General features: G+C 44.0%; 1 protein-coding gene across 2 annotated transcripts in view; it reads left to right on the forward strand.

Moving 5' to 3' along the window:
• Positions 1-2,750: 2,750 nt before the first annotated feature.
• The window catches only part of LOC118771234 (histone-lysine N-methyltransferase 2C-like), a 103,799-nt gene continuing 80,087 nt past the window's right edge, over positions 2,751-26,462 (forward strand). For both annotated transcript variants that reach the window (XM_036519167.1, XM_036519168.1), the window contains exons 1-4: positions 2,751-3,063; positions 12,483-12,671; positions 21,384-21,472; positions 25,497-25,656. In XM_036519167.1, coding sequence (XP_036375060.1) covers positions 12,484-12,671; positions 21,384-21,472; positions 25,497-25,656 — 437 coding nt within the window. In that variant the 5' untranslated portion in view covers positions 2,751-3,063; position 12,483. The remainder of the gene's footprint in view (positions 3,064-12,482; positions 12,672-21,383; positions 21,473-25,496; positions 25,657-26,462) is intronic.

Consider the following 26,462-nt stretch of genomic DNA (forward strand, 5'->3'; position numbering starts at 1 on the left):
CACTCAAGGGGTGAATGACTGCTAAATACTAGAAGGTATCATTTGTATGAATTACGCATTTTATTGTTCTGTCAGATTTTTAGGGTTTCCAATAAACTGGACCGAGGAATCTTAATAAAAAATTGCATGTTTAATTACTTTTGAAATTAGTTGCTGTAGTTAACATAGTATTTTTCTTATCATATGATAGTTAAGTGCCCTAGAGACATTTTGTAATAATATATATTTTAAATAAATCTCTACTTTGTTGACATGCTGCTTCACGCAGATACCTCATATACTGGTTCTTATGTGGCTAGACATCCTACAAAACCTATTTTACTCAAGCACTAAGTGCAGACAGCTGTGCCATGCAGTGAGAACGATGCAGGACTGACTTCTTGAAGTGACTTACGTAAAGGGACTCTTCTTGTAACAATGATGAGCAAGACACACAATCCCTTGGGGTCTCCTTCAATACAGCAAAGGTTCTCAAGAGCATAAAGACAAGCTAAAAAGCCATACATGCTTTAGGTAGCTAAGTTAAGATAAATCACCTTTCCTTCCAAATGTATCAATTTGGTGTTGAATTGAGCACCCTATGGGTGTTTTGCATTGCTTGTGGATTACGTGAAGTCTTAAATCCACTCAGCTATGGGTTTACTACTCCCTTACAAGTGTGCTGAGTAGATGTAAACTGTATTGAGATTGACAAGGGCTCAGCTGTTGACATTGTGTGGATGCCCTTTCGTATGACAATGCGTCGTCCTGTAATTATTCCATCTTGGTTCTTCACCCTCCTGATTGAAACCTTACTGGGATATTTCATTGTACAGGACAGGCCAATTTACCACACGGTTATATATCATTACCTTGTGCTCTATAGAATGCACAAGTAAAGGGACAACTATCATGAACAAATCACATACAGACACATTCAGAGTGTGAATGTGAACCTACTCCCCTTGCATCCTCTCTCAATGCCTAAGGACTAAGCTCTTAACGTCTGTAGGCTTTTTTAAAAGTTCCAGTTACACAGCCTGCTAGCATCAGTATACCTCGTCTCATTTCGACTTACCCCACTTCTCCACCTTATTTCTACTCACAGATTTTCATACCTCTTAACTTCTGTTGTCTTACAAACCGGCAAAGTGTCATCTGATGCTTCACAAACCGACTAACTGCCCTATGGATGTTGCTCTGTCCTCTCTTTGCTTTCAAGAAGTCTGTCCTAATCTGCTTTCCTTTACCTTTTCCCTTTTTGCACCTCCCTAACCTCTGTCTGTTTTCCTTTTCTGTACACTCCTCTGAGGAAAAAAAAAAAAAAAACGCTTAACTATTTTGATTGCTCAGAACTATCACCCCATCTCTCTTTTCCCCTTTCTCTTAAAAACACCTCAAAATGCTGTATTACCAGAATTGTCCAATTTTCTTTTTTTTTTTTCAAGCAACCTCCAGGACCCTAGCAATCCAATTGTGGGGCTGCATGTATCACAGAAATGACTCATCCCTCAGTAATTGAGGCCCTCCACTCCAGAAGGGTAGCCTTCAATTCTCCATGATCCTTGTGGATTTCTGAGATGCAGCATTAAGTACAGAAGACCATCAGAACCTACAATCTATCTTGGAAGTGATGGTTATACCATGTACTGCCCTGAGCTAATGTTCTTCCTCCATTCCAGTTCATTCTCACCTGAAGAACCTTCTCACAATCTCTGAAAAGGAGGTCACTGGGCTTGGTGCTCCTGCTACTCCCCCCCATTTCCAAAATACTATTATACTCTGTTCTCCTTTGTTGATGTTCCTGCAATATGTCTTTTATTAACTTCATTATCTTGAAATGCCGATGCTGTAAATTGCTCTGGGGAGTGGTGTCAGCCAAATAAATGTTTCACCTTGCTACGTAATGTTCACATTGTTGTCCTATGTAAAGCAGTGCCACGTAGAAATAATACATAATGTTTTCGCAGTTGCATTCATTTAGTTTATTCATTTAGCCAGGTCATCTAGTTACAGTCTTTTAACTTCTCGTCTGTAAACATTTGATATCAGCATTTCTTAATCAACATACAATTCACTCAAATATATGTTGAACTGTGAATAATACAAGTGAAACGTTACGAGAGACCGCTCCGTGCTCTCCACGCCACGTTTTACATGTCTCTTTTGGCTGATGGGTGAAAAAGTCTTCTTACCTGGAGGGTGCTCGGATGTATTCCTCCGCAGGGTCAGCAAGTCTTTTCAAAAAATGTATTTAGAGTCTAACGTTCTGCGCGGACAAGTTAACTTTTTAATTTACACGATGATATTTTATTTATATTGCGCCCTTTATCGTTTTAAAATATAGTATTTACATTTTTCGCTCAACTTAATGTTCAATATGGAACTATTTTTACGAGAGTCGCTGACAGGCAGTTCTTAGGTTGCTCTCAAATATGGCCACCATGATGGAGTGAATGCAATAACTTTAATTTTCAGATTTTTAAGGGTTGAAACTCGCCCTTTTCGCATGGTGAAAAAACAATAGTCAATCGGAAATCTACTTTAAAATATTCTCTTTCGTTCGAAGGCCTTGGATAAATCGTTTGTTGGATCCCTACTGATTTAAATTGTGTGGAAGCTGGAAAGAAAATAGAATTTTATCCATTTCGTAAGCATTCTCATTTTCTCTTGAATGTTTTCTTTTTATTTCTCATTTCGTTTATTGGAAGGTTTTTCAACAGCAGGCGAATGTGGATTCTTTTCAACGTTTTTTGCGAAGAATAAAAGATGATACCATTGGGATGCAACATCTTTTTTGTATTTTGCGGTGTGTGATCTGTTATTAAAGGGAAAGAAGCCGTGTTCACTGCTGGATCTTTTACTTTTTATCTTCCATAACTGGATTAATTTGTTTTTTGGAATACACTTGTATGCTTTTGAAACGCATTAACTGCATTGGCTGTTTTCACCATATTTTTTGAACTGGCGAGTGGTCTACCCCCCCAAACCCCAACCCTCACATATACTAAACAAAGTATTACGTTTCACGTATGACATTACTGGTCATGAAGGAAATAATTCTAAACTTCTAGGGTTAAAAAGGTAAGTTTTCCCGCTTTTTCTTTTTAATGTAAGTGGCTATTTTTCTATCTATTCTACGTTTTTCGCTGCTGCTGCTGGTGGTGACCGTTTCCGTACGGCTACCCGACGTCAGCGAACAGTTTCGATTTGTTCGATTGGGATTGCCTTGTGTTTTTGTGTAACGTTGTGTGTTGTAGGGTTAATTTTTTACACTCGAGGGTTTCAAAAACGTCAAAATTACGTATCGTTGCCATTAGTTCATTTTTTAAAAAATAATTGATTCGTTTTTTAGTGTTATATAATCACGATTTCGAAATTCGAATAACAAGGGGTTTGGGCTATAGCTGTCGTAGATAAGACTTTAAAATTATATTAAGTTACAGTAAATTATGAAGATGTTTGGCTTTTTAGGTTTGGACAGATATTACTTGACATTTTAGCACGTTTGGGCAGCGTTTTACAATAGCTGGAAGACCGGCTAAAAGAGGTCACTTGTCTTTGTGTTTCCAAAAGCAGGCTGCCTGGGTTATCGAATAGAAAAGGCTACTTGATGTTCGCGATGTATTGAAGTAACGTAGGCTACGGCATAGCCATAGTTAGACCGTTATTTACGGGAATATGTTTTAATAAAAGTTTAGAAATTGATGTCTAGCAGTACTAGTAACGTATATGTCGCATAATAGATCAATAAAACGGTGACAGATACAAATAAATCGACGTAAATTTTAGGGTTTTGGCCTCTACGAATTAAACAGCAGGCGTTCGCTAGCCTCGACAGTACTTAAAGTAATATGAAATATACAAAGCAATGAATCACTTTACTTGAAAAAATAAAGAAATAAACAAACGAAGACCACAACGGTGTGGCATGTAGCGTATTCAAAACACTCAGCTGAACCTTTGACGAAACCTTTCAGCTACTGCATTGTGATTGGGTATTCTGTAATATTCCGTTCTGTTACTTGAGGATGTAAACTGTTGTGCCCATACAAACATTTTACATTTAGGTAATAGAAAGCAGGTCGATGAATTTGTTATTTGGGGACTTTTTCCTCACCAAAAATGTGTTTTTCTTTGACTTGGCAGCAGTAACATAAACCATGTCCCTCAGCCACTCTCAGCAGCTCCCCCAAAGTTATGTTAGTACCTTTATTTTACCAATTGGTGGCGAGAAGACCTTGTGCGTAGTAGTTATAGTTTTTAAAAAGTCTGCTTTCCCCTTAAAGATAGCTTGTGTGTTTGATTTGATCACGTATACTCTATGAACAGTGGGTCAATATTGAGCAAGCTATACTAGTTATGGCTATTCATCCTTTTTTCCAGTTTATATATCCGGAAATTGTAAATCCTTTTGTGATATGTTGTAACCAAGTTTTGGCAGATGCAGACCTTTTAACATGAACAGGGAGGACTCGGATGTGTCCAGCCGTACTCAAATGTGGCCGGGCTGCCGCGTTCACACTCATGGCCAGCTGTAGGTGAGGTGGAGCTGAAAGCAGGCTGTTCCAAATACAGTTTTATCTAGTACTCATTGTGGTGAGACTGTAGTGTCACTAAATAAGGCAGATTTCAGCATGTTTATCAAACCTCATCATGTGACAAAGTAGGAGGTAGCTTGCTACAACTTGTGAACAGCGTGACACTCTGCGGGTAGAAATCATCATAAAATTAAACACTGAACGTGTCTGGCTAGATGAAGATTCTGTTACTGAATGGGAAAAGGGTTTTGTTTTGTTTCCTTCAAACAAAGGCCTTTTCCACACTCGCTAGCTTCGAGTAAATGAACATGGCAAATATGGGAAAGGGAACTACCAGTTATCTAAAATTACAGGCTGGTTACGCATCTCTCAATATGGAACATTTTTGCCTAGCTAGCTAAGTGCTAGTTAGTGACCGGTTGCTACTTTTTGTCTAACTTTAACATGACAAAAATGTTTCACTCCATGTTGTGTAGCTCAAAAAATGATTCTGTTAAACGATCCCTGGCATTATTTACGGTATAGATTATAATGAATGTCACCTTTTTTGCATTTCTTGTTTCTGCCTTCCAAATGCATGGGCCAGCTTTGAAGAACACCTGTCATGCATAAGCTGATCTCATTTCACCCTGTATGATCCAGGTTATTATTACAGTGTGTAGTAAATCTATAGCATGCCTTAGGTTTAGATATTGTAAGCTTTTGAAGACAAAAGTGGACATCATTTACATCGCACAGGAGTGTTGGCTTTAAGTTGGCGTTAAAGGTTGGTTCAGATTGACAAAAGTCTGTTAATGGTTGATTAACAAACATAGCCTACAGCCATGTATTTATGCAAATCTATTGCTGTACCTGGACCCTTGATTTTGCTGTGCTTTATAATCTCGTAACATAAACAAACACATTTTGGTGTGCCTCACAGGGGTGCAAACTGCACAGCATTCTTGTTAGTAGTTCTTGGCCATAACAGCACATAGATATAATATCACAACAGATGAGATCTCTCAGATTAAGATAAAATTGGTACATTACCATGCACTTGCGGTAGAAGTGTTTGATTGCTGACAAGTAAACATTCAGTGCATATAGGATTAACAGCTTCATTGGTGCAAAGTCAGTCAATGGCTAGATAGGGGAAAAGATGGACGGTGTGAGTTTCTCAGACTCCCAAGTGACTCAGACAGTTAAGGAGCTTGTTTCAGGCATAGGTTTTGCCCTGCTGCCTGCGTTTGACACCAGATATGTCATCTGCCAAAGTTGACCAGAGGCCCATGGGGATAGGGACAGGAAGGTCAGCCAGGGTTCCCTCATTTCTACGTGGTGGTGTCCTTTAACACCCCGTTCTTCTGATGCATCCATCCTCCAATTGCCATTGGCCTGTAATGCACTGTGGGACTTGCAGTGTGAAAAAGAAGCGTTGGCTGTGTCCACGTATATTGGTGGATTGCAGTCATCATTCTTTGTTGCTAAAGCGCAAGCTTATGGTGTGTGTGCTGAGATTCCCAATCTGATACAGTTGCTGATTCCAAATTGGGAAAAGAAGAAGTAAATGGATAAGTAAAAAGGAAAAATGTTTCTCAATGGAGTGGATTAATATCCAATTGGCCACCGTATATCCTTGGTAGCTTTTAGTGCCAGCACATTTTTAGGCTGCTAGCTGTTATAAAACTGATAGTTCTGGCTATGCAATCTGATTGTTCAACTTCATGTTCCACCTCTGATATTACTGATTTTGTGGTTATTTTGTGATTTAGTATATCAATAGATGTACAAAGAGGACTTTATAACGAACATTTATTCATCCGTGACACACATGCAGACCGTTAACAACAGTAGTATCCCAAGATCCATCATTAAAATAGACAAGCAAATGGTTCATATGTTAAGGTTTATTATGCTGTATTTAAAATGAGTACATATGGATTTGCTTGCTGTTTTGTTAAGGACTAAAGGCATACAATGTTAACACCACCTCTAAGCTTTAGTGTATCCTAGTTGGGCAGTTGCTTTATGCTATTGGTAGGGTTTTTTTTCCCCCAGGGTCTCTTTCAAAGAAAACAAATGATTTTTTTTTTTTTTTGCCAAGTTACACAAACAAAATGTCACAAGTCATTGTCCAAACATTGCATCTGAAATGGTTGTTTGCCAAACACCCCCCACCACTAATACCACCACCACCAAAAAAAAAAAAACCTGCCCTAAATACAGCGAGCAGTTGGGCATACGGTCTGACTTTTGAATGAGTCTGCACTTTTAGTAGACCTTGCTTAGTGGCCTCTAGTTAGGCCTCAGTTTACTCAGGACATGATTGAGTGATTAGTGAGACAACCGTCCGCCTTTCCAGAGGTAGGCCTTCCAGAGGCTAATGCCTTCTGCGATTGAAGGGGTAGGTTACCCGAAGTCCTTCCTCCTTGCATGAAAAGCCTTTCTGGGAGCACAGGAGCACTCACAGGTTCAGGGTATTTCATTCGGGTCCTGTCATGTAAATTTCCACAAATGGATTATCAGTGGGGCGGTAACATGAAGCAGAATTGGCCCCCTGGTTAACAATGGTGAACAGTTGTTTTGTCAAATCTTCACAAATGCATTCTTTGGCTTATTATTATACAGAGCAACCACATTTTTAATAAAGAGAAAAATATGTAAAGGGCATGTTGTAAGGCAGTGAGAAAGTGAGGTGTATGTCCATTTGCAGAGCTCCTTGGTTACGGTAAGTTGTTAAATTTACCACAGCTGGCAAAAGGAGGAGAAGAAGGGCCTAGGATAACATGAGGAGGAAGAGAGAGGCAGCATCGGAATGGCAGCGGAGACAGCAGAAAGATTTGGAGCAGGAATGAGCAAAGACGGCCTGTGTGAACCTCGAACAGACGAGAATTTCAGGAAGCAGTGTTTTCAACAGCATGTAGGAGGTAGTCATTGAATTGCATCACAGATCAGCTGGCAGGGCGAGAGGAGGTAAGTTGAGGCTGGATCTATTGGCCCTCAAAGAGTCACACTTTCAGTTCTGTTGTACAGTCTTTGTGCAACTCCTTCCTGCTTGCACTGTTGCAGCTTCATGCTTGATGAGTCCCTAATTTCAGCACCTACATATTATGTTATGTAAAAAAACACATGCATTTGTTAGTTGTCCTCAAAAAAAGTTGTGTCCAGTGTTTTTCTGCCAGTTGAAATTCACCACCATAAATCCAGCCTTCTGTCAGTAGATAAAGAATTCACAGTTATGAGAGGTCAATAAAACCATATTTGTTCCACCCCCTTCTTGATCACTGGTAAAGCATGTGTGATCCTTCATTTCTGACTAGTAGCTGTGTTGAATTCAGTTTATGTTGATTTTTGTGTAACTTCATAGAAAATGAACCTTTAACTGTATCTAGGTGTATCTAAGTATAAAATATGGTCTACCGCCGCAGTATCCAGTATGTTGGAACGTACTGTGAAAGTGACCAGTCTTGAGTGTACTCTCCCACTGAGTTCACTCACTAGGGGCTACAGGCCCTATAAGCAAATACAAGTTTGTCCTTGTCTATGTGGTAATCCACCGAAAAGAAGGGCATCTGAAAATAATACTGAAACCACCATACTCTGCCTCTAGTATTACAGTATGTAGTAACACTGCGCTCTAGCATTCATGTTTTGAAACAACTTGATAGGACATTGGCATATTTTTTGGAAGAGAGAAGCGAGACAATCTGAAGTAACCAACTAGTGCGGATGGAGTCTTAAGTATTTTGTTAGGTGGAGGGGAAAAAACCCTCCACCTAACAATGAAGTATTCATTTAAATCTAAAACCCTGCTGTGCAAATATGTGCACATTTTTAGGATGATGATCATTAAATAAACGTTGGAGAAAATGGGACTAGGATCTGTTAATTTGAAAGTAAGTAAGATAAGCTAGTTTGGTTTTGGTAGATGGTAGTGGACAATGGTAAACTGAAGTGGTGCAGAAGGATAAAGTGACATTTAATGGGTAAAAGCTTGTGTCCTGGTTGCCGATTTAGTCCATGCTCTCAAGTCAGTTCTTCAGCACATTGAGACAACATGTTTTCTTCTTCATTTTTGGTCAGATTTTCAAAGCTGAAGCATGGTGAATGAGTTACCGCAGGCTCCAAACCAACTGACATTGGAGCGTTGTGCTGCTGCAAGTAGTCAGATGTCAGATGCCTTGGCCGATTTTGAGTCAGTCAGCCATTTGGAAAGAGAGAGGAGTGCATTGTTACCTGCTTTAGGAAATCCACTTTGCCCACCCAGCTCTAGCGGCTCTACTTTAGGTCCGTAATTTGTGGTATAATATGTGTGAAACATTACCCTGATGACTGAGAACAATGCCTTCGGAGCTGGTAATCCAGAGTCCAACCCCCTTTCTGGCAATTGATGACATGACTGGAACTAAGACAGTTCTGAGCTGCTGCTGGAGATTAGTAGGAAGAAGAATCAGTTTCATCATCAGGAAGTCGTTCAGAATGTGCAAAAGCCACAGCCATGCACACTGAAGAAGTCCACCTGCGTTTGTGCGGTGTCTATTCAGGATGTCCACACAGAGGAAAAAAAAAAATACTTCTGTAGTGCCGTCCTTAGTTCCAGTGATGTCACTGGCAGTCACGAGGAGTGTTGGCTTTGGGTTAACGATGTAAAACGGATAATTCTCAGTCATCAAAGTAATGGATCATACATATGCATTCCAGAGCAAGTTATTGATTTTGACACTCGAATAGACCAAATTATTTCACATTGCTCATGCTATATCTGCCCTTTTCAATGGGGAAAAAAAATACTGTATGTAAGTGGCAGTAAGGCTTGTAGAGAAAGCCTGTGTGGTTGATGTAAGGTTCTATGGAACTTTGAGATTATTGCTGGTAATTACGTCTGCGCTGTTACGTAAGGCTTGCCATGGTGGCCACTGTGGACTAGAGAGTCTTACAAATAATCTTCCATTGGCTTTTTTTAAAAATAATTTTAATTAGTTCTACTTTTCTGGTTCCTTTTTTGTCAGTAGTGACATTAAACTCCTTTGACCTTTGACCTCAGAATCAGAAAATATTTCATAAGTGCCAAGGTCAGTCTGTCATATCTTTGTCTTAGAATCACATTCATGCAACATGCAGATCGGTTTCATTTGTGAGTGGTAACTAACCTCACTGCACCCTCTCAACTCTGTAGCCAACAAATGACTGGACTGCCCAGCCATTTTTGGCCAGAACAGCACCTGTCCTGGCCAGTGTGAGTTATTGAGCTTAATTAAATAAAGGTAGGGACTTTGTACCTGCCTTGTTACTTGCCAGTGAGTCCTGTCAGTTAATTGACATTCTGCATGCTTAACGACTGATCAGTGATGATAATGAACGACTTCATGTATTGCACTTACGGCTGCGATTTGTGGTGGTCGAGATACAACAGCATAACGGATGGGGCTACCCTGGATATTTTCAGTGCTGACATTTAAAAGATGTCTAATAATTTTGTCAAGTCGTAGGTCTTCAGGGGGAAAAGCATTCTGAATTGTTCCGTGCCAGCTGAGCCTGTTTTATAGTTATGACTATATTCCTCTAAATGCTTGTCACCAGATGGAAAAGGAGAGATTATAGCTGGGGCTACATTTACTGTGAGATTGAATTTCGCTGTGAAGTACGGCCTTGAAAAACACAAGACTTAAAAAAAAAAAAAAAAAATGCTGCCAAATCGGAGAATGCACCATTAAATTCTATGAGGCTGCTTAAATTTGGGCAGGGTAATTAAAAAGACATTTGACCACCTTGACCTTTGCACAGTATTGGAAAAGGAAGAGTAGAAAATAAATTTGTCTGGCTCAGAAAATAACCGAAGAGGCAATTTTATTGTGCTGTTTTTATAAGGGATCATTCGAGGTGACCTGCACTGTTGGTCATGGATGGACATTCACCAGCTGAATGTTTCATTCTTTTTTCCCTTTGATCCTGCTTTTAGTGGAAATGTTTGGTATTTAAAATATTTTACATCCTGTAGTGTTTTTTGTACTTTAACATGTGGTAAACTGTATTTCTGTATAGCTGTATATCATTGTCTGATAGTGATTGTAATTATCGCCAGTTTCAGTTGTGTTGTAACAAAGAAAGGTTCTGAAAGGAACAAGAGAACAATGCTAGTTGTTCAGCTTTATGTTAATTTTCTCATGGTTCAGCTCGTCAACAAAAATTCAGGAAAGTTTAACTGCGGCAACTTTTTTTCTTTTTCTTTTAATTTTATATCATATGGAACCATTTTAAATATGGTTGAGCACAGTGTACTGTATATGTCTCATCTTCTTGTTTTGGTCTGCCCAATCTAGAATGTGAACCTGGGGAGGGGCAGCTGAGAGCATTATTGAATCAGACCAACAGTTCTCCTCTCTGATTGGCTTGCAGTTAACAAATGGCAGCAGAGGGAGGTGTGGCTGGCCCAAGTCGCTCACAGCACAGACAGCCTGAGATAGCCAAGCAATAACAGTACATACACCTGCTACATCCACATTTTCATAACAAGGAAGAACCACACCAGAATTTCAGCTTGTGTACAAGAATCACTCAATGATATCGCTCTCTTTTTGTGCTTTTAAATTGAAATTGTTCAGTTGTTTACAGTTAAGCTCCCCAGCTGCTACCATTCAGACTGCAGAGGAGAGTGGTGGCCTCTCTGTAGCGGCGCTGATGGCGTTAGCGGTGTGCACGCGTGTGTGCGTGCAGTAAGGGGAGGCCCTGAGCTGCGGCGCGGCACTATCCCGGGAATCGATGTCCAGACGAGCGCCGGTGCGGGAGCGCCGCGGGACGTCTCTCTTCCCAGCACGACCGGGCTGAATGAAATTTCCAAATTCATTTAAAGCGGCGTTCCACTGAGATAGAGCGGTGGCGCCGTGTGGGCAGAGTTCTCCGGAGTGCCAGTCTGTGCAGCTGCTGCTGCTGCCGGTGGCAAACACCCCCCCCCCCCCCCCCCCCCATCACAGGCAGTCACATAGTCAACTTTATGGTCTGCGCAACAGCTAATCATTTCCATACAGTGCTTAACAATTGCATACTGCTGGTATAAAGGCAGGAGGTGAAGAGGGGGGAAGTCTACCCATGGACCAGGTCTGGTTGACCCCACTTTTAAACTCCATAAATGTCACATTTTATCAACTGAGAGTCTGCTCTATCCTTACTTTTTTGAGGGGTTTGATTTAGACGAGAGCTTTGTTGAGACCATGTTGTAATGTCTCCCCATCTTGAAGAGTTCATGCTGAAAATGTTGAGTCATGATTTGGTCAGCGTTTTCCTCAGCTGAAGCTGTTGACGGGGACGTGCACAAGCTTACCTAAGGAAAGTTAGTGAATATATATACATTGAACACCATTGTAAATTCATACATTCAGTCACAAAAGTCATTTTAGGGTTATGTGGTAATTTTAGCTTCTGTTCTGTGTGTTACATAAAATACAGGATTTGGAAGATTATGCACTGAAATACCTTGGTTACACTAAGCCTTAAATGCATTGTATTTGGTGATTTAAGTAGACCAAAAACTACTATATCCTCTGAGGAATTGGAGCAGAGCAGTGAAATACTTACAAGTGACAGTGTCACATCGGCTTTTATTCAGTAAAAGCATATATAGGGGCAACCGCTTTTTCCTTGTCCCAGAACATCACAAGCCCATTCTCCACTCATTATTGCGGAACGTTTAATGGGTTTGGCTTTGTTAATAGAATTACCACAACATTTAGTATTGATATTAATGTATCATCTCCTCTGTTTGGCTAAACATTGTCGCTAGGATATTCTTTGCTTGTTTTTAGCTCTCGTTGTTCAAAAAAACGTGTCTGCGCAACCTCACAAATGCTCATGGGAGTCAGTCTCTCTGTCATTTGTTTCCTTCCTCTCACTCGATCTCCTTTTCATTTTCTCACTCCTCTCTCTGTCTCTCTCTCCCACCACCCTCCCTCCCTCCCTCCCTCCCCCCCTCCCTCTCTTTTTTAGAATGTCATCAGAGGATAAGAGTCTGGAGCTCTCTGACCAAGGACCATCACCGCCCCCTGGCAGCACTGGGGCCACGCCCGCGGGCAGCCCGGCCACCACAGACAAGCGCCCTCGGGGCCGGCCGCGCAAGGATGCAGTCGCCCCCACGCCTACGCCCACGTCCACGCCCACGCCCAAGCCCAAAAAGAAGTAGGTTTAACCCTCGCCTGCCCAGGCCTCTGTTGTTGGTGCCCACAGGTCTGTAAGCAGAAACAGCTGGGAGACATGTGGATGGGGATGCGCACACAAAAGAGACCAAATTTCACCGCTCCTTTTTTTTTAACTATTCAATTTTTTGTATTATTTTGTCGTGTCTTGCCTCTGTGCAATTTGAAATTAGAGCTATGTGCAGACCGAGAATGATGCTGTTTCTGTCCTGTTTGAGTTCTGTTTATGCAAGGTCTTACTCATTTCACATCACAGCTACTTGATGAAAAGTATCAGATTTTAAACTGAGAGACGGAGATTTCCATACAAACAAAAGCTTTATGTCTGTGTCATGCAGGAGCTTACCTGTATTGATATTTGGGGGGGTTTTGTGCAAAGCTTACAGATGATGTATTAACTCCTGTACACATTGTTTTCTGTTATTGTTTTGATAAGCAAACTCTCCTCTGGTGGCCTGGCACAAGCTCTCAATTGTAACAGTTCTGTGACTGCTCTGTTCAGCTGTGTTTTCATAAGAGCAGTTAATTTTGAGCAACGGCAATGCCCCATATGGGATTTGAACCCGCAGCGGTCAAACCCAGCATACAGGCCCGGGCCACTTTTCCCTGCTGCCGCCCTCTGTAATACTGCAGTGATTTACCAGGGGCGCCGGACCCCGGTCTGAGCAAGACTATTAAAGCGGTCTTAATTTATTAAGTGCCATAAATGATTTAATCTACAAGCATTTAATCTCCTGCGAGGCGTCCAAATTAGAACTAGGAAAGCAAGTGTGCATCTCTTCTGAATTCCCTCAGATAACCCCCCCATCTTTGTTGAACTGGTGGAGTTGGGGGGGGATTCAGCCTCCTGATAGCTTAGAGGGAGGAGAGTAATTTTCCATCTCTGTTGCAGAGCGGACAGTGAAAATTACTCTTTTAAAAGTCAGAGGATATGTGTAGTGTACAGTACATCCGCATGGGTTAACAGTGAGGGAAGCTGTCATTGTCTGAGGGTTCGTCTTCAATGTTACCCCTTCGTCATTGCACACAAATTGGGGGGGGGGGACTAGAGTGGGCTTTATCCCCCGCTGTGGCAATGAGTGGGAGGGGGTGCAGGCAGTGTCACTGTTACAGGGAGGGGCCTCCATGCTGTATAAATTGTGGAACTTGCTATTGGGGGGGGGGAAACAAGGGGGGTCTTGGGGGAAACAAGGGGGGTTGGAGGGGGGTGGGTGGCTACACGCCATATTTGGTTTTGCCAGAGATGTGTCACTCAGGGACACTGGGGTCCTGGAGAGGGAGGGCACTGCGATGTGGAAAGGCGAAAAGCACCGGTGCATGACTCACACATGGACCGAGCACATGTTCCCCAGTTCAGCCCTCCCCATGTCATATGGAGACACTGAGGGGAATAAAAAACAGCCATCTCTGTCAGGGATTGCGGTTTGCAGCGTGACAGCTTTCAATGCCTCTTTTTACATTTGTGCCGCTATTCGGTTTCTAACTCCGATAAACGCCAGGTAATGGAATTTAACTCTAGTGCAGCATTCGTATGGTTGTAAGGTGAATATTAGAAGATTTCTGTGCTGTACTGGAACTAGACCTTGTGCTTCTGCCCTGTTGTCCAATGGCAGTGGCCCTGCCTTAGTGAGGCCATCCTCCATTCCTGCAGTGTCTCTGGAGGTAGCGCTGGTTTCCATGAGCGTGAGCAAGCTCAGCCCTGAGGCTCTGAGAGGGCTCCATGCTGCCAAATGCCAGACTCTTTAGCATTAAAGTAACAAAAGGGGACAAAAATAGTTCTGGTGCATTAGAGGAGGAATATGCTCCATTTCATGAAAAAGCACTGCCGTTCCTTCCGATTTGCAATAATATGCTCTTGTACGTGTCCCTTTTGAACCGGAATGAAATGATTGCCGGCTTCATAGCTTTTAAAGACGTAACCTCTGCACTTAACCAAATGTCTTGTGTCTCGGTGAACGTGCTCTTTTCAAGGCAAGAGAAAACAAGAAAACGGACACTTGCAATCTGCTTCTCTGCAGCGGAACGATGTGTACGGCTTTTTGAATTTCAGACAGGTTCATTGCGTCAGAAGAAGTTTATGGTGCAATTAATATCGTAGGATTTATTTGCGTCAACTGAGAGTATCTGCAGCTCTGGAAGGTAAAAATAGAGAGGCAAGTTAGACACAAGTGTGTCTGTCTGGGATTGTGTGTTACCGTAATGTCGAGTATTTCTGTCTCTCAAAAACACCAGTGTGCATTACGCGTCAAGTGTAGGTAAACTGTCTTGAGATGTAAAGCAGCATTTCTGGTGTTTTGTAGGTGCATTGCACTCCTGTTTTTAAGCACTCATATATGCCAATTTATGGTAAGTTTTCCAACAGTAGCATCTCATTGCTATGCAAGTTAAACTCTTATGCTTGTAGTCCTCTGCTGGTTCTGTTTGATCAGTTTGTGATGGTAGTGTATCATGTGCTATGTGAAAATCAGACTGAAGCAAATCAGACCTCTAAACTGAGCCCGGTGAGGTGGAAAACAAGCATTGCAGTGCATTGTGGGAGGCAGAGGCACCGTTCTGAGGGGGTGTGCCCTGCCTCCAGCCAGAGAATCCGCTCCGGGTTTTCTCGTCCTCCCTCTTAGCTGGGACTACTTACCACAACAGCTTTTTTTTTCCTCTTTCTTTTTTTTTCCCCCCACTGTAGCGGGATCATGAGGATAAGTTATGGTGTTCAGGGCTGGGGGTTGGGTGTTCTAGATCCTTTTAGGTTTGCTTCTGTAAAGAAAGACTGCTTTTCTTTTATGCTTGAAGCCATGAGCGTAAGGTTGAGTCTACAGTTAGGGGGAGAAAAAAAAACAGCCATGCCTGGCATGTTCATGGAAGTTTCAGAGGAGCAGCAAAAAACTTGCAGCTGCTCTTTTATGTTTTTGCCAATACTTATTTTCACAACAGTGTGGATGTGAATTGTCATGTGCGCATGGCCTCTCTTGGAAACGTGGCGACGGCTGAAGGATTTTTTTTTTTTTCTTTTTTCATTTCTACTGGGATTTGTTGCTGGGTTGACACTGCTGATTCATGGTTTACCTCCTTCATCTCTGATACTGGTTATAGAATTGAGATGTTTGTTGTTATGATGGTTGTAATGAATGTAATCAAATGCCATTCTGTCCATCCACATCTGTTATGACACTGAAATGCCTTGTCTAAGTTTCGTGAGAAATTCAATTATGATGTTTTGAGAAAAGGTGTGTGTGTGTGTGTGTGTGTTTGCACATTAGAGCATCTAGGTGTTTTGGGGGCTTGTTTAGCAGAACCTGATGTGGGAATCAAACTGTCATAGCAGTCCTATTATTGTTGACGCTTATCCCATGTTGCTTGATGGGTCACGTAGTGCTGTACTGTCTTGTCCTTTGAACGTTCATCCATTTCGCATGGGTACAAGAAAAGTCCATCAAGAGATCCATGTTCAGAGAATTATTATTCTGGGGACCCTTCTGCCTCTCCCCTAAAAACCTGACATGTCATCCAAAGCCCAGTCTGAGAAACGTAGGCTTAAGATTCAAGGTCTTCATCTTTGGTTTTCAAGTAAATTACCAAGTAGGACTGTCAGAAAGGGAACATTCGGTTTGGAACGCATGCATTTCTTAAATGAATTTTAATTCAATTAAATACGGTCAACTCTGCTGTTTGTTCAAACAGCTACACACTTCAGATTTATAGCTTAATCAGGATGTGTCCTGCCAGCAGTCGCCGTCATGTTCCCGGGGATTGGCCGTTCTGGGCTGAGTGTGCTGCTGCCGGGAAGGCATTGTGCGCTGCCAGTGCTCAGTGAGGGCTTTGAGAGGTCTTTATTAAAGCTGGTCCAGGATCAGTACAATGTCCTGCATTTTCACACTTGTAGGCTCTTGATCGGAGGCCAGACAGGCCGATGCTTCCCAAAAAAGGCACACAATGGGCCATCTGATCTTCGACATTCTTATCAGACTTCTTAACGAAAATTCGGTCACCAAGTGAGGCAATATGTACCGTAACGGGTATATGTCCTGTAGTCAGTTTCATCAAAGTACTTGGCATTGCTTGAAATTGCGGCATGATACTATGCAGAATATTTTATTATATTTTTTCAGTAATCAAGCCATTAAATTTTGATTTATCTGTCAATAACGGCTTTGGTTCTGTGAGTGCTTTCATTAATCTAGGTAATTGTCCGTATACACCAAATATCCATAAATGTATGTGTCTTTACAGAGGTTTCCCCTAATCTCAACCCAACTAAATTCTATTCAACTCCCAGGAAAGCTGAAATACCTTTATATAATCCAGTGTCTGTATTCTCAGTGTTGGCAGTTCAGGTTATGAGGCCTGGGAGATTCCATTTGTGAGGTTGTAAGAATTAACATGATTATTCATGTCTTCAATGTATGGAGTATTTGCAGTCATAATTTGTAGTTGATTGAAATGAATTATTCGGTACATTTATCATGTTTGTTGATTTTGACATTGCATTGCGACAGTAGGGTTCCAATGAATACTGAATACTTAGTTCACCTTTGCCAATGGTAAAGAATATGGCTATTCTTGGTTTATAGTTACCATAGCTGCACATCTCTTAGCGACTATAAACCAAGGATGGACAAAAAAAGAAACCCACTATTTTCAATATTTGCCAGACATAATATGTGTAGAAAAGTCAGCCTGCCTGTATTTCAGGACAGCATATTACACCACAGTGTTTGGGCAGTGAATGTTTTACATCACATCATCTGATGAGATTGTCAGAGAGATCTCAGATCAGTGATTGTTCATGCTGTCCTGACTCCTGGCAGAGATGTAAAAGTCAACTAATATTTTTCCCCTTTTAACTAGGAAACACTGAGAAAAAGATTTGCTTGGCTACTTCAGGAATTTCAGGGGTTTAATTTCAAATGCATATTGACGTTTTTTTCCCCAGATATCTTGAGATAGAAGCCCCTGTGAGATATCTGTATTTCACAGGTGAAGTGTTGATGTGTTTTTCTGAGAATGACCTGGAGTACCCCCTGAAAGGGAGTTGCCTGATTGGCCCAGCCTCTCGGTGGCGGTGGCCCATTGTTTGCCCAGAGAGGCAAATCGCTAGGAGGGAGGTGCGTCTGTCAGAGCGGCGGCGGCCGTAATTGCACCGCGCACCTTCGGCGATGTCACCCTCGTCTCGGCGTCGTCTGCTTCGCGCCGTCACGGATGGCGCGGGCCGCCGTGTAACTGTATCCCCCCGACCCTCGCTGTTGTGACGTGGCGTTAGCGGGAAATGGCGGGGAGGGATCAGAACTGCCGCTTGGTTGTTTTCTCTCCCCCATGGGGTCGTGGTGGTTTTTGCGTTTGGCGCTGTTTCTGTTTTGACTAGAGTTTTGTGAAGGGTCTATTTATCTTCATTCATTAAGGTGAATCAATTCTGTCTGAGGTGACAATGGGGATTAGCTTGTTTGTTTTTTTTCCTCTCATCTCGCCTCCAGTGTTGAAATTTCTTTCCATGCGATAATTTTAAGGCGTTCCTGTGCATTTAGACTTCATAGAACTTGCGGATATGAAACCGCACTTCTTTTTTCAGTGCACTTTTAGAAATACTCTTTTCAAAGTTTTTTTGTGAATTAACCTGCAGCTTAGAAAACCTATTTACAGAGAGCCTTAGGCATGGACTCTGTGGTTCCAGTGTGTAGTTTAAGCGTATTAGTGTTAACATACTGGTTCTTTCAAATTTGTGTTTATAATCACATAAGGACCCCATAGAGAGGACAGTGCTATTCCTAAACCATTCCTCCACTGGTTTTATTCATATGTCGAATCTGAACTATTTATCACAATTTTCTGTATTTACTTTTGGCTACTAAAAACAGCAAGTTAAAGTTAGTGTTGATGTTAATATGCCAGCACGAGCACAACATAAGAACCAGGTATTCATGGATACAGCAAATTTGAAGGTGTGGCAGTCATTAGCTGTGGTGAACCACACCAGTAAGTGCACTAAAGGAGCAAAAACCACACAGCCATTCAAGTGCAGGAAAGACGTGCAAACTCTGCCTTGTGAGGACCTCTCATGTCAACCAAACACTTCCCCCAGCTTTAATTGCGGAGTGCCCGTTAGTGTCCGCAGACAGCTTGGAATAGATTTTCTGCCCTGAAAGGACGCGCAGTGTGTTAAAGGACACCGGTCGGCTCAATTATGGATCCTTGAAATCAGAGGAGAACAGTGGACTTCCTTTAATCTGCGGAAGATAAAGGTGCTGCTCTCAGTCCTTCAGAGGTGGGAATGAGTTGCAGACAGGACAGGGCCTCATCTTCGCCTCAGTGCGGAGTCGAGTCCCGGGGGCCCAGGGGACTCGTTACCAGCTCTTCGTTAACGTCCATCACCCGGGCTCCCGGCTCGCTGGGCGGATTGGAGCGGGAGGCAGGGTGGAGCGGACGGCCCTGACAACCGACCCCGGTACGGGAGTCGTGGGGTCAGTCCTGGGCATAGGTGGGAATACAGCGTGCCGGAGTTCATCGCAGGTGACAGTGGGTTTGTAGGTTTCCCTCTCCTTTGGGTCGCCTCAGACAAAGCTGAAGGATGCCCTTTTCTTATAAAGGAAAAGGAACCTTTTTGAAGTCAGTGAAGTGTGGCCAAGGAGTGCTCTTTTAAAAAGGCCCAACCAGATCCAAACATGGAAGAACCACTAGAGCCAGTATTTTCTGGTGGGTCATGCGTGGCGATTAACACCACAGATCTGTACCACTCCACGTCCATAAGTGAACAAAATACATTTTGTTTCCTCCTAATTTAAGAAGTGAAGTCATTTTACGATATTTCTTGTTGAAAGTTCTTTAAAGGTCAGCATGTTTAGAAATATAATTAAAAAAAAAATTCAAAAATCAAAATTGCTACTTTGCTCTTTGTTGCCAAGTGTACTTTACCATGCTAGTAATGGTTTCTATGGAAACGGGCTGGTGAGCGCTAGCTTCAGACAGTATGCATGTCCCATTGGCTGCTGTCATCTTCTGTGAGAGCCCAGTCGTGACATCATCGGTGGAGACGGGGGGTGGGGGAGCTCAGCTCCACAGAGGGATACAAACCGAAAGGGGAGAGGAAACTATGTGAGGATGGAGAGAAAAGGAAAGTGAGGAGGCAGCTCAGAGGAAGGCCACAGGGCAGCCTGGCAGGAGCTGGAAATTTGAGCCTGAGGTGGAAGCCTTCCGGCGCCGCCAGCTTTTCATGTCAAAATAAATAAAACCCTGGGCCCGGAGAGTGCCGCGGCCTTGACTCTGAGTCGAAGGTTTGCTCGACCCACAGTGCAGCCAATAACATTGCGACTTCCACAGAGCGTTGCACCAGTGTGCCCTGGAGCAGCCGCAGACCGTCCACAGTGGCTGGCTACAAACATACTGTTGGCTGAAGAATCAGGAAAAGTCTTTTTTTTTTTTTTTTTTTTTTCCTCTCTTTTTTTCCCCCTTTTTTTTTTTTTTTTTTTTAGAGGAAGGCAAATACTTTTGAATTTTGTTTTCTTAGAATTGAAGCACTAGCAGTGCAAGGCTTGAGGCCAGCACTGTCGCATAGTTAGGCTGATTGAGTTGTTTTGTGCAGTTACAATAACCACAGTCTTTTGTTTCCCATTACTCTGTGTGTAACACCTTCTGCATACATATTGCTCACTGGACAGGTGCGGTGTTGTGTTGTGGCATAGATCGTTTGCTGCCCCCTCTCTAAGGTGTTGCCATAAAGCTTTAGACCTGAGGTGGTGGGATTTTAAACGTGGTATGTCAAACTGGTAGGCCCCGTAAATGTAGTCTAATTAGGCGATCTGCACATCCGAAGTCTGCTTGAGCTCTTGTCAGTGGCGTATGACATCTGCAGGCGATTGACAGGTGTTGTCAAGGCAACCTTTGTGACAGACAGCTGACTTTAACCAGTTCCCTGTTCATTTTCCCTGGCAGCATGTGTACAGAGCATATGGCAATCTGCTAATTTGCCCTGTGAGCTTCCCACAATGTTTTTCTCACCCAAGCACCTTCGGGTCAATTCCTGTTAACTCCTTCACAAAAAAGAAAGCATATTGTTTTTTCTGCTTTTGACTATTGCATGTATTATTCAGGAGTGTTACAGCGTGTGCGACAAGCAGTCTTTTTATTGTGTTTTGGTTTGGAATGTATTTTAGCACTGAAACAGATTGCTGTATCTCGGCAAGCAGTTCTCATTGGAACTAAATATTGATATATCGCACAGGGATTTGTCCAAATAAATGATTGTTGGAACTTTTTGCCAAGCGTTCTTGTATTGATCACTTGGATTATCAACATCATGACCGTATGAAGGGGGGCACGGGAACCTTGCATAAATGGCGTAAATATAATTCATTGATATTATTAATTTTCTGCCTGAAAGTGTGTGAATGACAGTCTTGTTGCAGTGACTCATTATTTACAGAAAGCAGGGAAGAGGCTGTGATTATTTGAATATTCATTTTATTGTAGCCACGGAGTGTTTGAATATCAAATGAATTTAAATGCACATTGGTAACACAGTGACATACTGCTAAGTGGAGTTTCCCCAGGGCTAGCGTCTCTCGACCCTTCCTGTTTTTTGATTCTCCATTAAGACTTTATGACAGCTGCTGTTGTATTTAACCGATTCACGATCGGCGTCTCCTGGGGGGGGCGGGGGTGGCGACGGCAGCCGGCGCGGTGATGACGTTTTTGTCCCGTCGCTTTTCAGGTCCCGCAGCCGAGGGAGAGCCGCGGCCGACGATGACGACAGCATGGACGGGATCGAGGCGTCCGAGCCCGACGGCGCTCTGGAAACGGGTGAGTGGTTCTTGCTCACCTCCTGCTGGCCCATGCAGCTGGCTTCCAAGCAACAATCCAAACTGTATGAGAATCTGCTTTGGGCAATCAATCCCTGGAAGCTGACTTCGCAACTGGACCTCGCCCTGGTTTGGTGTGCCGTTTACTGGGCTAAAGTGGCTAATCGCGTCTTGCAAGAATTTTGTTCTTCCATGTTGGTGTAAATTATTCGTAATAAAACCACAGCATTGGGCTCCTAAGCGGTCCGGTCATTAAGGCACGTGTCCTGTGCAGCCCAGGTGAATCTGCAGATCGTTCAACTTCATGGTGTGGGGGGTGGAAACTAGTGTTGTCACGGTTCAGCGTTGGAAAATTTTCCATTTGGCATTTCTTTGCATCGGTGATATTGTTCCTGGGTCAAAACTGTTGGGCGAGTTGCTGGAGATTGAACTTCCTATTGAAGTTCTGAGTAGCGGGTCCTCTGCCCTTCAAAGGCTAAGTGAGCATTTCAGGCCTTCTCTCCGGATTGAATTAGAAAATGCAGGGCCTTTATGGAACTCCTCATTCTCGGGATTTTTTTTTTTTTTTTCTTTGCGCTCCACGTCTCGAGATGAGATTTAGATGCAGACGGTCAGAGCCAGTGACTAATGGCATCTGAGAGCTTTTAAAAATCCCATCCTGCTTTATTTCTGTCATGTGACCCACGTTTCCCCCGACTCTGACAGCGTCCCTGCTAATGTGGCCGCTAAGCTTTTCAGAGAGAGAAGGCTGCACTTTCAGCCCCAGAGAGGGGGAACATTTTTGCTGAGGAAACTTGGTGTGCCCTGAAGCAGAGACATTTGAACAGTCACCTGAATTAGCTGTATGTTGGTCTAGAGCATAACAGCTGTGTTTAACATGACATCATTTTTCTGGCCTACATCTTCATTTTTTTGGTTTATGTTGTTTGGTTTGTGGTATATACTTTGTGTATAATGTATTACAAGTAGATGTATTGCTTCTAGTAGTAGAGTAGTGTTTTAAGTATAAACAGGTATTTGTGCACATGTGTAGTTTTCATTCAGGTGTTCAGGGAGGTGGGCATCACATGAAGCCCACATCAGGCTTCATTGAGGACATGTTTCATATGTTTTTATACCAAAAAAAGTTCAATTCCACCATTTCTCCAAAAAATTTAAGTGTATTTTTGATAGGCATCGCTGTGAATTATTAATAGTAAGTGTAATATATTGCACTTATTCCTTTAGCATCACATTGAATTACACAAATATGTGTTCTTGCCAGCATGCAGGAAGATACGAGAGGGCCCAGAGGTCGATTTCACAGAAAATTAGCCATCGCTGCAACAGACGGACATTGGGTGTTATTGCTGGTCTCCTCCGCATATGAATCTGAGGGCAGCAAGGATAGCAGTCCAGCAGATGTACCTGTGACCCAGAGTCTGCTGGTTCGAACACACCCCTTGCGCACGCTTGAATGTAGTTTTGGTGAATATCCTGCAGTGTAACTGGGCGCTGTGTAAGTTGTGAAAGCCACCCTAGGTACATCAGTGCCCTCTGTAGCCATGGCTGTAGTGTCTGGCCCTCGTCCCTGTCTCTCTCCCAGCTCTCTCTCCCGCGCCTGCATCCGGGGGGGGGTTCCTCCCACTGCAAACATCATTAGCATGTCAAGACAAAAAACCCAGAGCTGCTCCACTTGTTCCCTTGACCGCCATCATCAGTGAGTGACGCTAACCACCCTCCTGCCCCCCCCTTCCTCTCCGTAGCCTTTAAGCCAGCGACGAATGGCTCCGCTGCCACGACACGTGACGGCTGGCGACAGAGGCGGCTCTGTGCGGTTTGCCGGGGTTTCCGAGCAGTAGCAGGAGATCCTTAATGAAGCCGAGCGCGGCGTCTCTGCGCAGCCTGCAGTGCCGCTCGCTAGCGGCGCTGAATGTCGACTCTCTTTGTGCGGCGTGTTTGTGTTTAAACAAAGCGGAAGGGCTTTTAAACAGAGACACAGTGTGTCTTTGCGTGCCGTTTCAAGGTAGGACAGGCTGGCTGAGGTTGTGTTTTGGTCCAGTTTTGGCTTAGCGGGACGGCGGGGGGGGGGGGGGGACAACTCCTACTCTTTCTGAAGTTTTAGTGAAATTTAATTTTAGGGTCAGGGAAATTCAAAGCGACCGATTTAATCTTTTCTTGCGCGGTGAAGCCGAAGGAGGAGAAGAGCGAAGAGCATTCAAAACGGCGCCGAGTTGGACACAGTCGCAAAACCCGTATGTGGCTGTGGGCTCCTGGCACTCCCTTTTACACGAATCCTGTTAGATTTATGGTTTTGGAATTGCGCAGTGGGGCCCGAGAGAGGCAAGGTGATCGCCATTCAGCAGAGGGAGGCTCTGGCACATCTCGGCAGTTAACTCTGAATTAGCTTGTCTTCACATACGCGCTTGGAGTTCACTCTCCCATCTTCAGAGCCTGTGGCATATGCACACTTCCAGCCAGCTCTTGGAATGGAAATGTAGAAGGTGGTTTCCCATCCCTTCTAAAGGCAGATTTAAGATGTGAATGCGACCTTTGTCCAGATGAGCACAGGGAGGGGATCTGTTTGCGCCGATGGGGGGGGGCACCTTTTTTTAATGACCAGCCAAGTCTGATCGCATGCTGCATGTGTGATAGCGTGCACCTACACGCTGTGGCTATGACACTGACCTGGGAACGAGGGCACAGGCTGAGGAAGGTAGAGATCTACCACCAGGCAAGTCTATAACAAGTGTACACATGCTGGGCGTTTTTTAATTCATCAATGAACAGACAAAAAGGGATGAACTCAGTAATTGATGAGGCACCATAATGCCATTGTTGCTGTGGGTGTGTGTGTGTGTTTGTGTGTGTTGGTGAATAGATGTGAGTGTGAGAGTGTGCGTGTGTGACTGTATGAATGTATACACACAGGCACACAGATGGAATTCAAAAGGATCTAAGGCAATGCAGGTAAATGAAAACATTTCCCAGTAATACCAGGACATCAGGACTGGGTACCGACACTGTTAAACTGCCTGTAACCCTTACATTACCCAACACAGACATGGCTGCTTTTATTGGTCCTGTCAGGACTTCCCTCTATTGAGTCTTGCAGGCAGTGTCAGATGTGTTAGGCTTTTTTTTTTTTTTTTTTTTGGCTGTTTGTAGAATGTTCTGGACACCCTTTTCACACTGCCAGGGTGTTCTCTTAGTGTGAAAGCTCTTTACAGGAGTTTAACCACAATGCCCTTCCTGCGCTGTGTGGGCGACTCTTGGATGAGAGAGAGAAAGCCCGTCGCTGAAAAGGTCAGCCTAAATGCCGCCGCCGTTCGCTCGGTGCTAAACCTGCGATTGACTCTCTCTTCATTAAAAGCGCCCAGACAGTCAAACTTCCCTTTTCGCGCACAAGTCCGCCCTCCCACTGCAGATCCTCTCTGTCCTGCCTGAGCTTTTGGCCCAAGCAGAAAAACGCAGATATCACAAACCCGTCCCCTTTCTGCATTTCAACTTGTGTGAAAGAAGGAAGCCCACCATCGGAGGCAGCTGTCATTGACTAGTGGCACAGTTTAATTGGCTGTTTATACAGTAGGTGGGGCAAGGCCTGTGGCCTTCAAGTAATAAGCCAGAGCACATATGCTCCCCTGGCCTGTGATTCCCTGTATATCATATTAACGAGGGGTATGCTATAATCTTGAGATGCCTGAAGCTACCTAACAATGAAACTACGTTATGATGTCGTGAATAAAACTGCTGCACGAAGATTTTTTTGTTTCATTTCTTGTTTTACTGCGCGAATATTAAGAGAAATGGAACCCAACAGAAATAAATGAATACATCAATAGAAATAACATGGCTGTTCAGTATTTTAAAAAACGTAAGTAATGAGTCATTGTGTGAGAATTTTTTTTTTTTTTCCCCTGACGTTGAAGAAGCAGGGTATGTCAGGCCTTATCCTCTGTTGTGTGGAAAGGCGTTGTGGGACAGTGTAGCATGTTTGCGCAGCATCACGCTAATGACACTCTGTGTTCACTCTGTCCCATCTCCAGCAGAAACGCTCAGGCCGCAGGAGGACGAGAGCCGGAGCGAGCAGTCCGCCGAGGGGCCACCCGAGGACCGGAGCCCCGGCCCCGGGCCCCTCCCCGAGGCCTGCGAGCCGGACGGCGCGGTGGGGCCCTCCGCGTCCCCCGCCGCACACACCAAAAGCAGGTTAGAGAACAGCGCTCCGCTTCTGCTGAGTCATAGAGGAGAGAAGGGGGGGGGGGGGGGGGCACCACGCTGCATGGCGCGGCCGCGTGTTCGAGTGCTTCAGAGCGAGAGGGGGAGGGGGGAGGGGGACAGAGGGAGGAAGTGTGTTTAAGAGAGGGAGAGGGAGGGGTGACGGGGAGCCGGGGAGGAAGTGTGTGTGTGTGTGTGTGTGTGTGTGTGTGTGTGTGAGAGAGGGGGACAGAAAGAGGGCAGACAGAGAGATGGAGAGATAGATGGAGAATATATATATGTGTGTGTGTGTGTGTGTGAGAGAGAGAGAGAGAGGGATAGAAAGAGGGCAGACAGAGAGATGGAGAGATAGGGATGGAGTGTGTGTGTGTGTGTGTGTGTGTGTGTGTGTGGGAGAGAGTGCGTGTGGGTGGGTGAGGGAGTGTGTGTCGGAGAGGAACGGCGAGAGACCGTGGGTGAGACCAAGTGAGAGAGGGATTATGTGCCTGAGCAAGAGGAAGGGTGTGTGTGTGTGTGTGTGTGTGTGTGTGTGTGTGTGTGTGTGTGTGTGCGCGCGCGCGCGCGTTGCGTTTCTGTGTGTGTGTTTCACTGGGGGGACAGATGCTGAGCGAGAGAGGAAAGGGTGTGTGTGTGTGCGCGTGTGTTCAGTGGAGGAGGCGGGGAGTGGGGGGGAGCGCTCTCGCATGCTCATACGTGCGCGTGCGTGCGTGTGCGTGCAAGCTCCATTCAGCGACCGGCGGGAGAGCGGGGGGATGGGCGAGCAGCAGGAATAATTGAGCAGGGAATTCTGGGAAGAG

This window comes from Megalops cyprinoides, chromosome 24 (assembly GCF_013368585.1).
Source record: "Megalops cyprinoides isolate fMegCyp1 chromosome 24, fMegCyp1.pri, whole genome shotgun sequence".
Lineage (NCBI taxonomy): Eukaryota > Metazoa > Chordata > Actinopteri > Elopiformes > Megalopidae > Megalops > Megalops cyprinoides.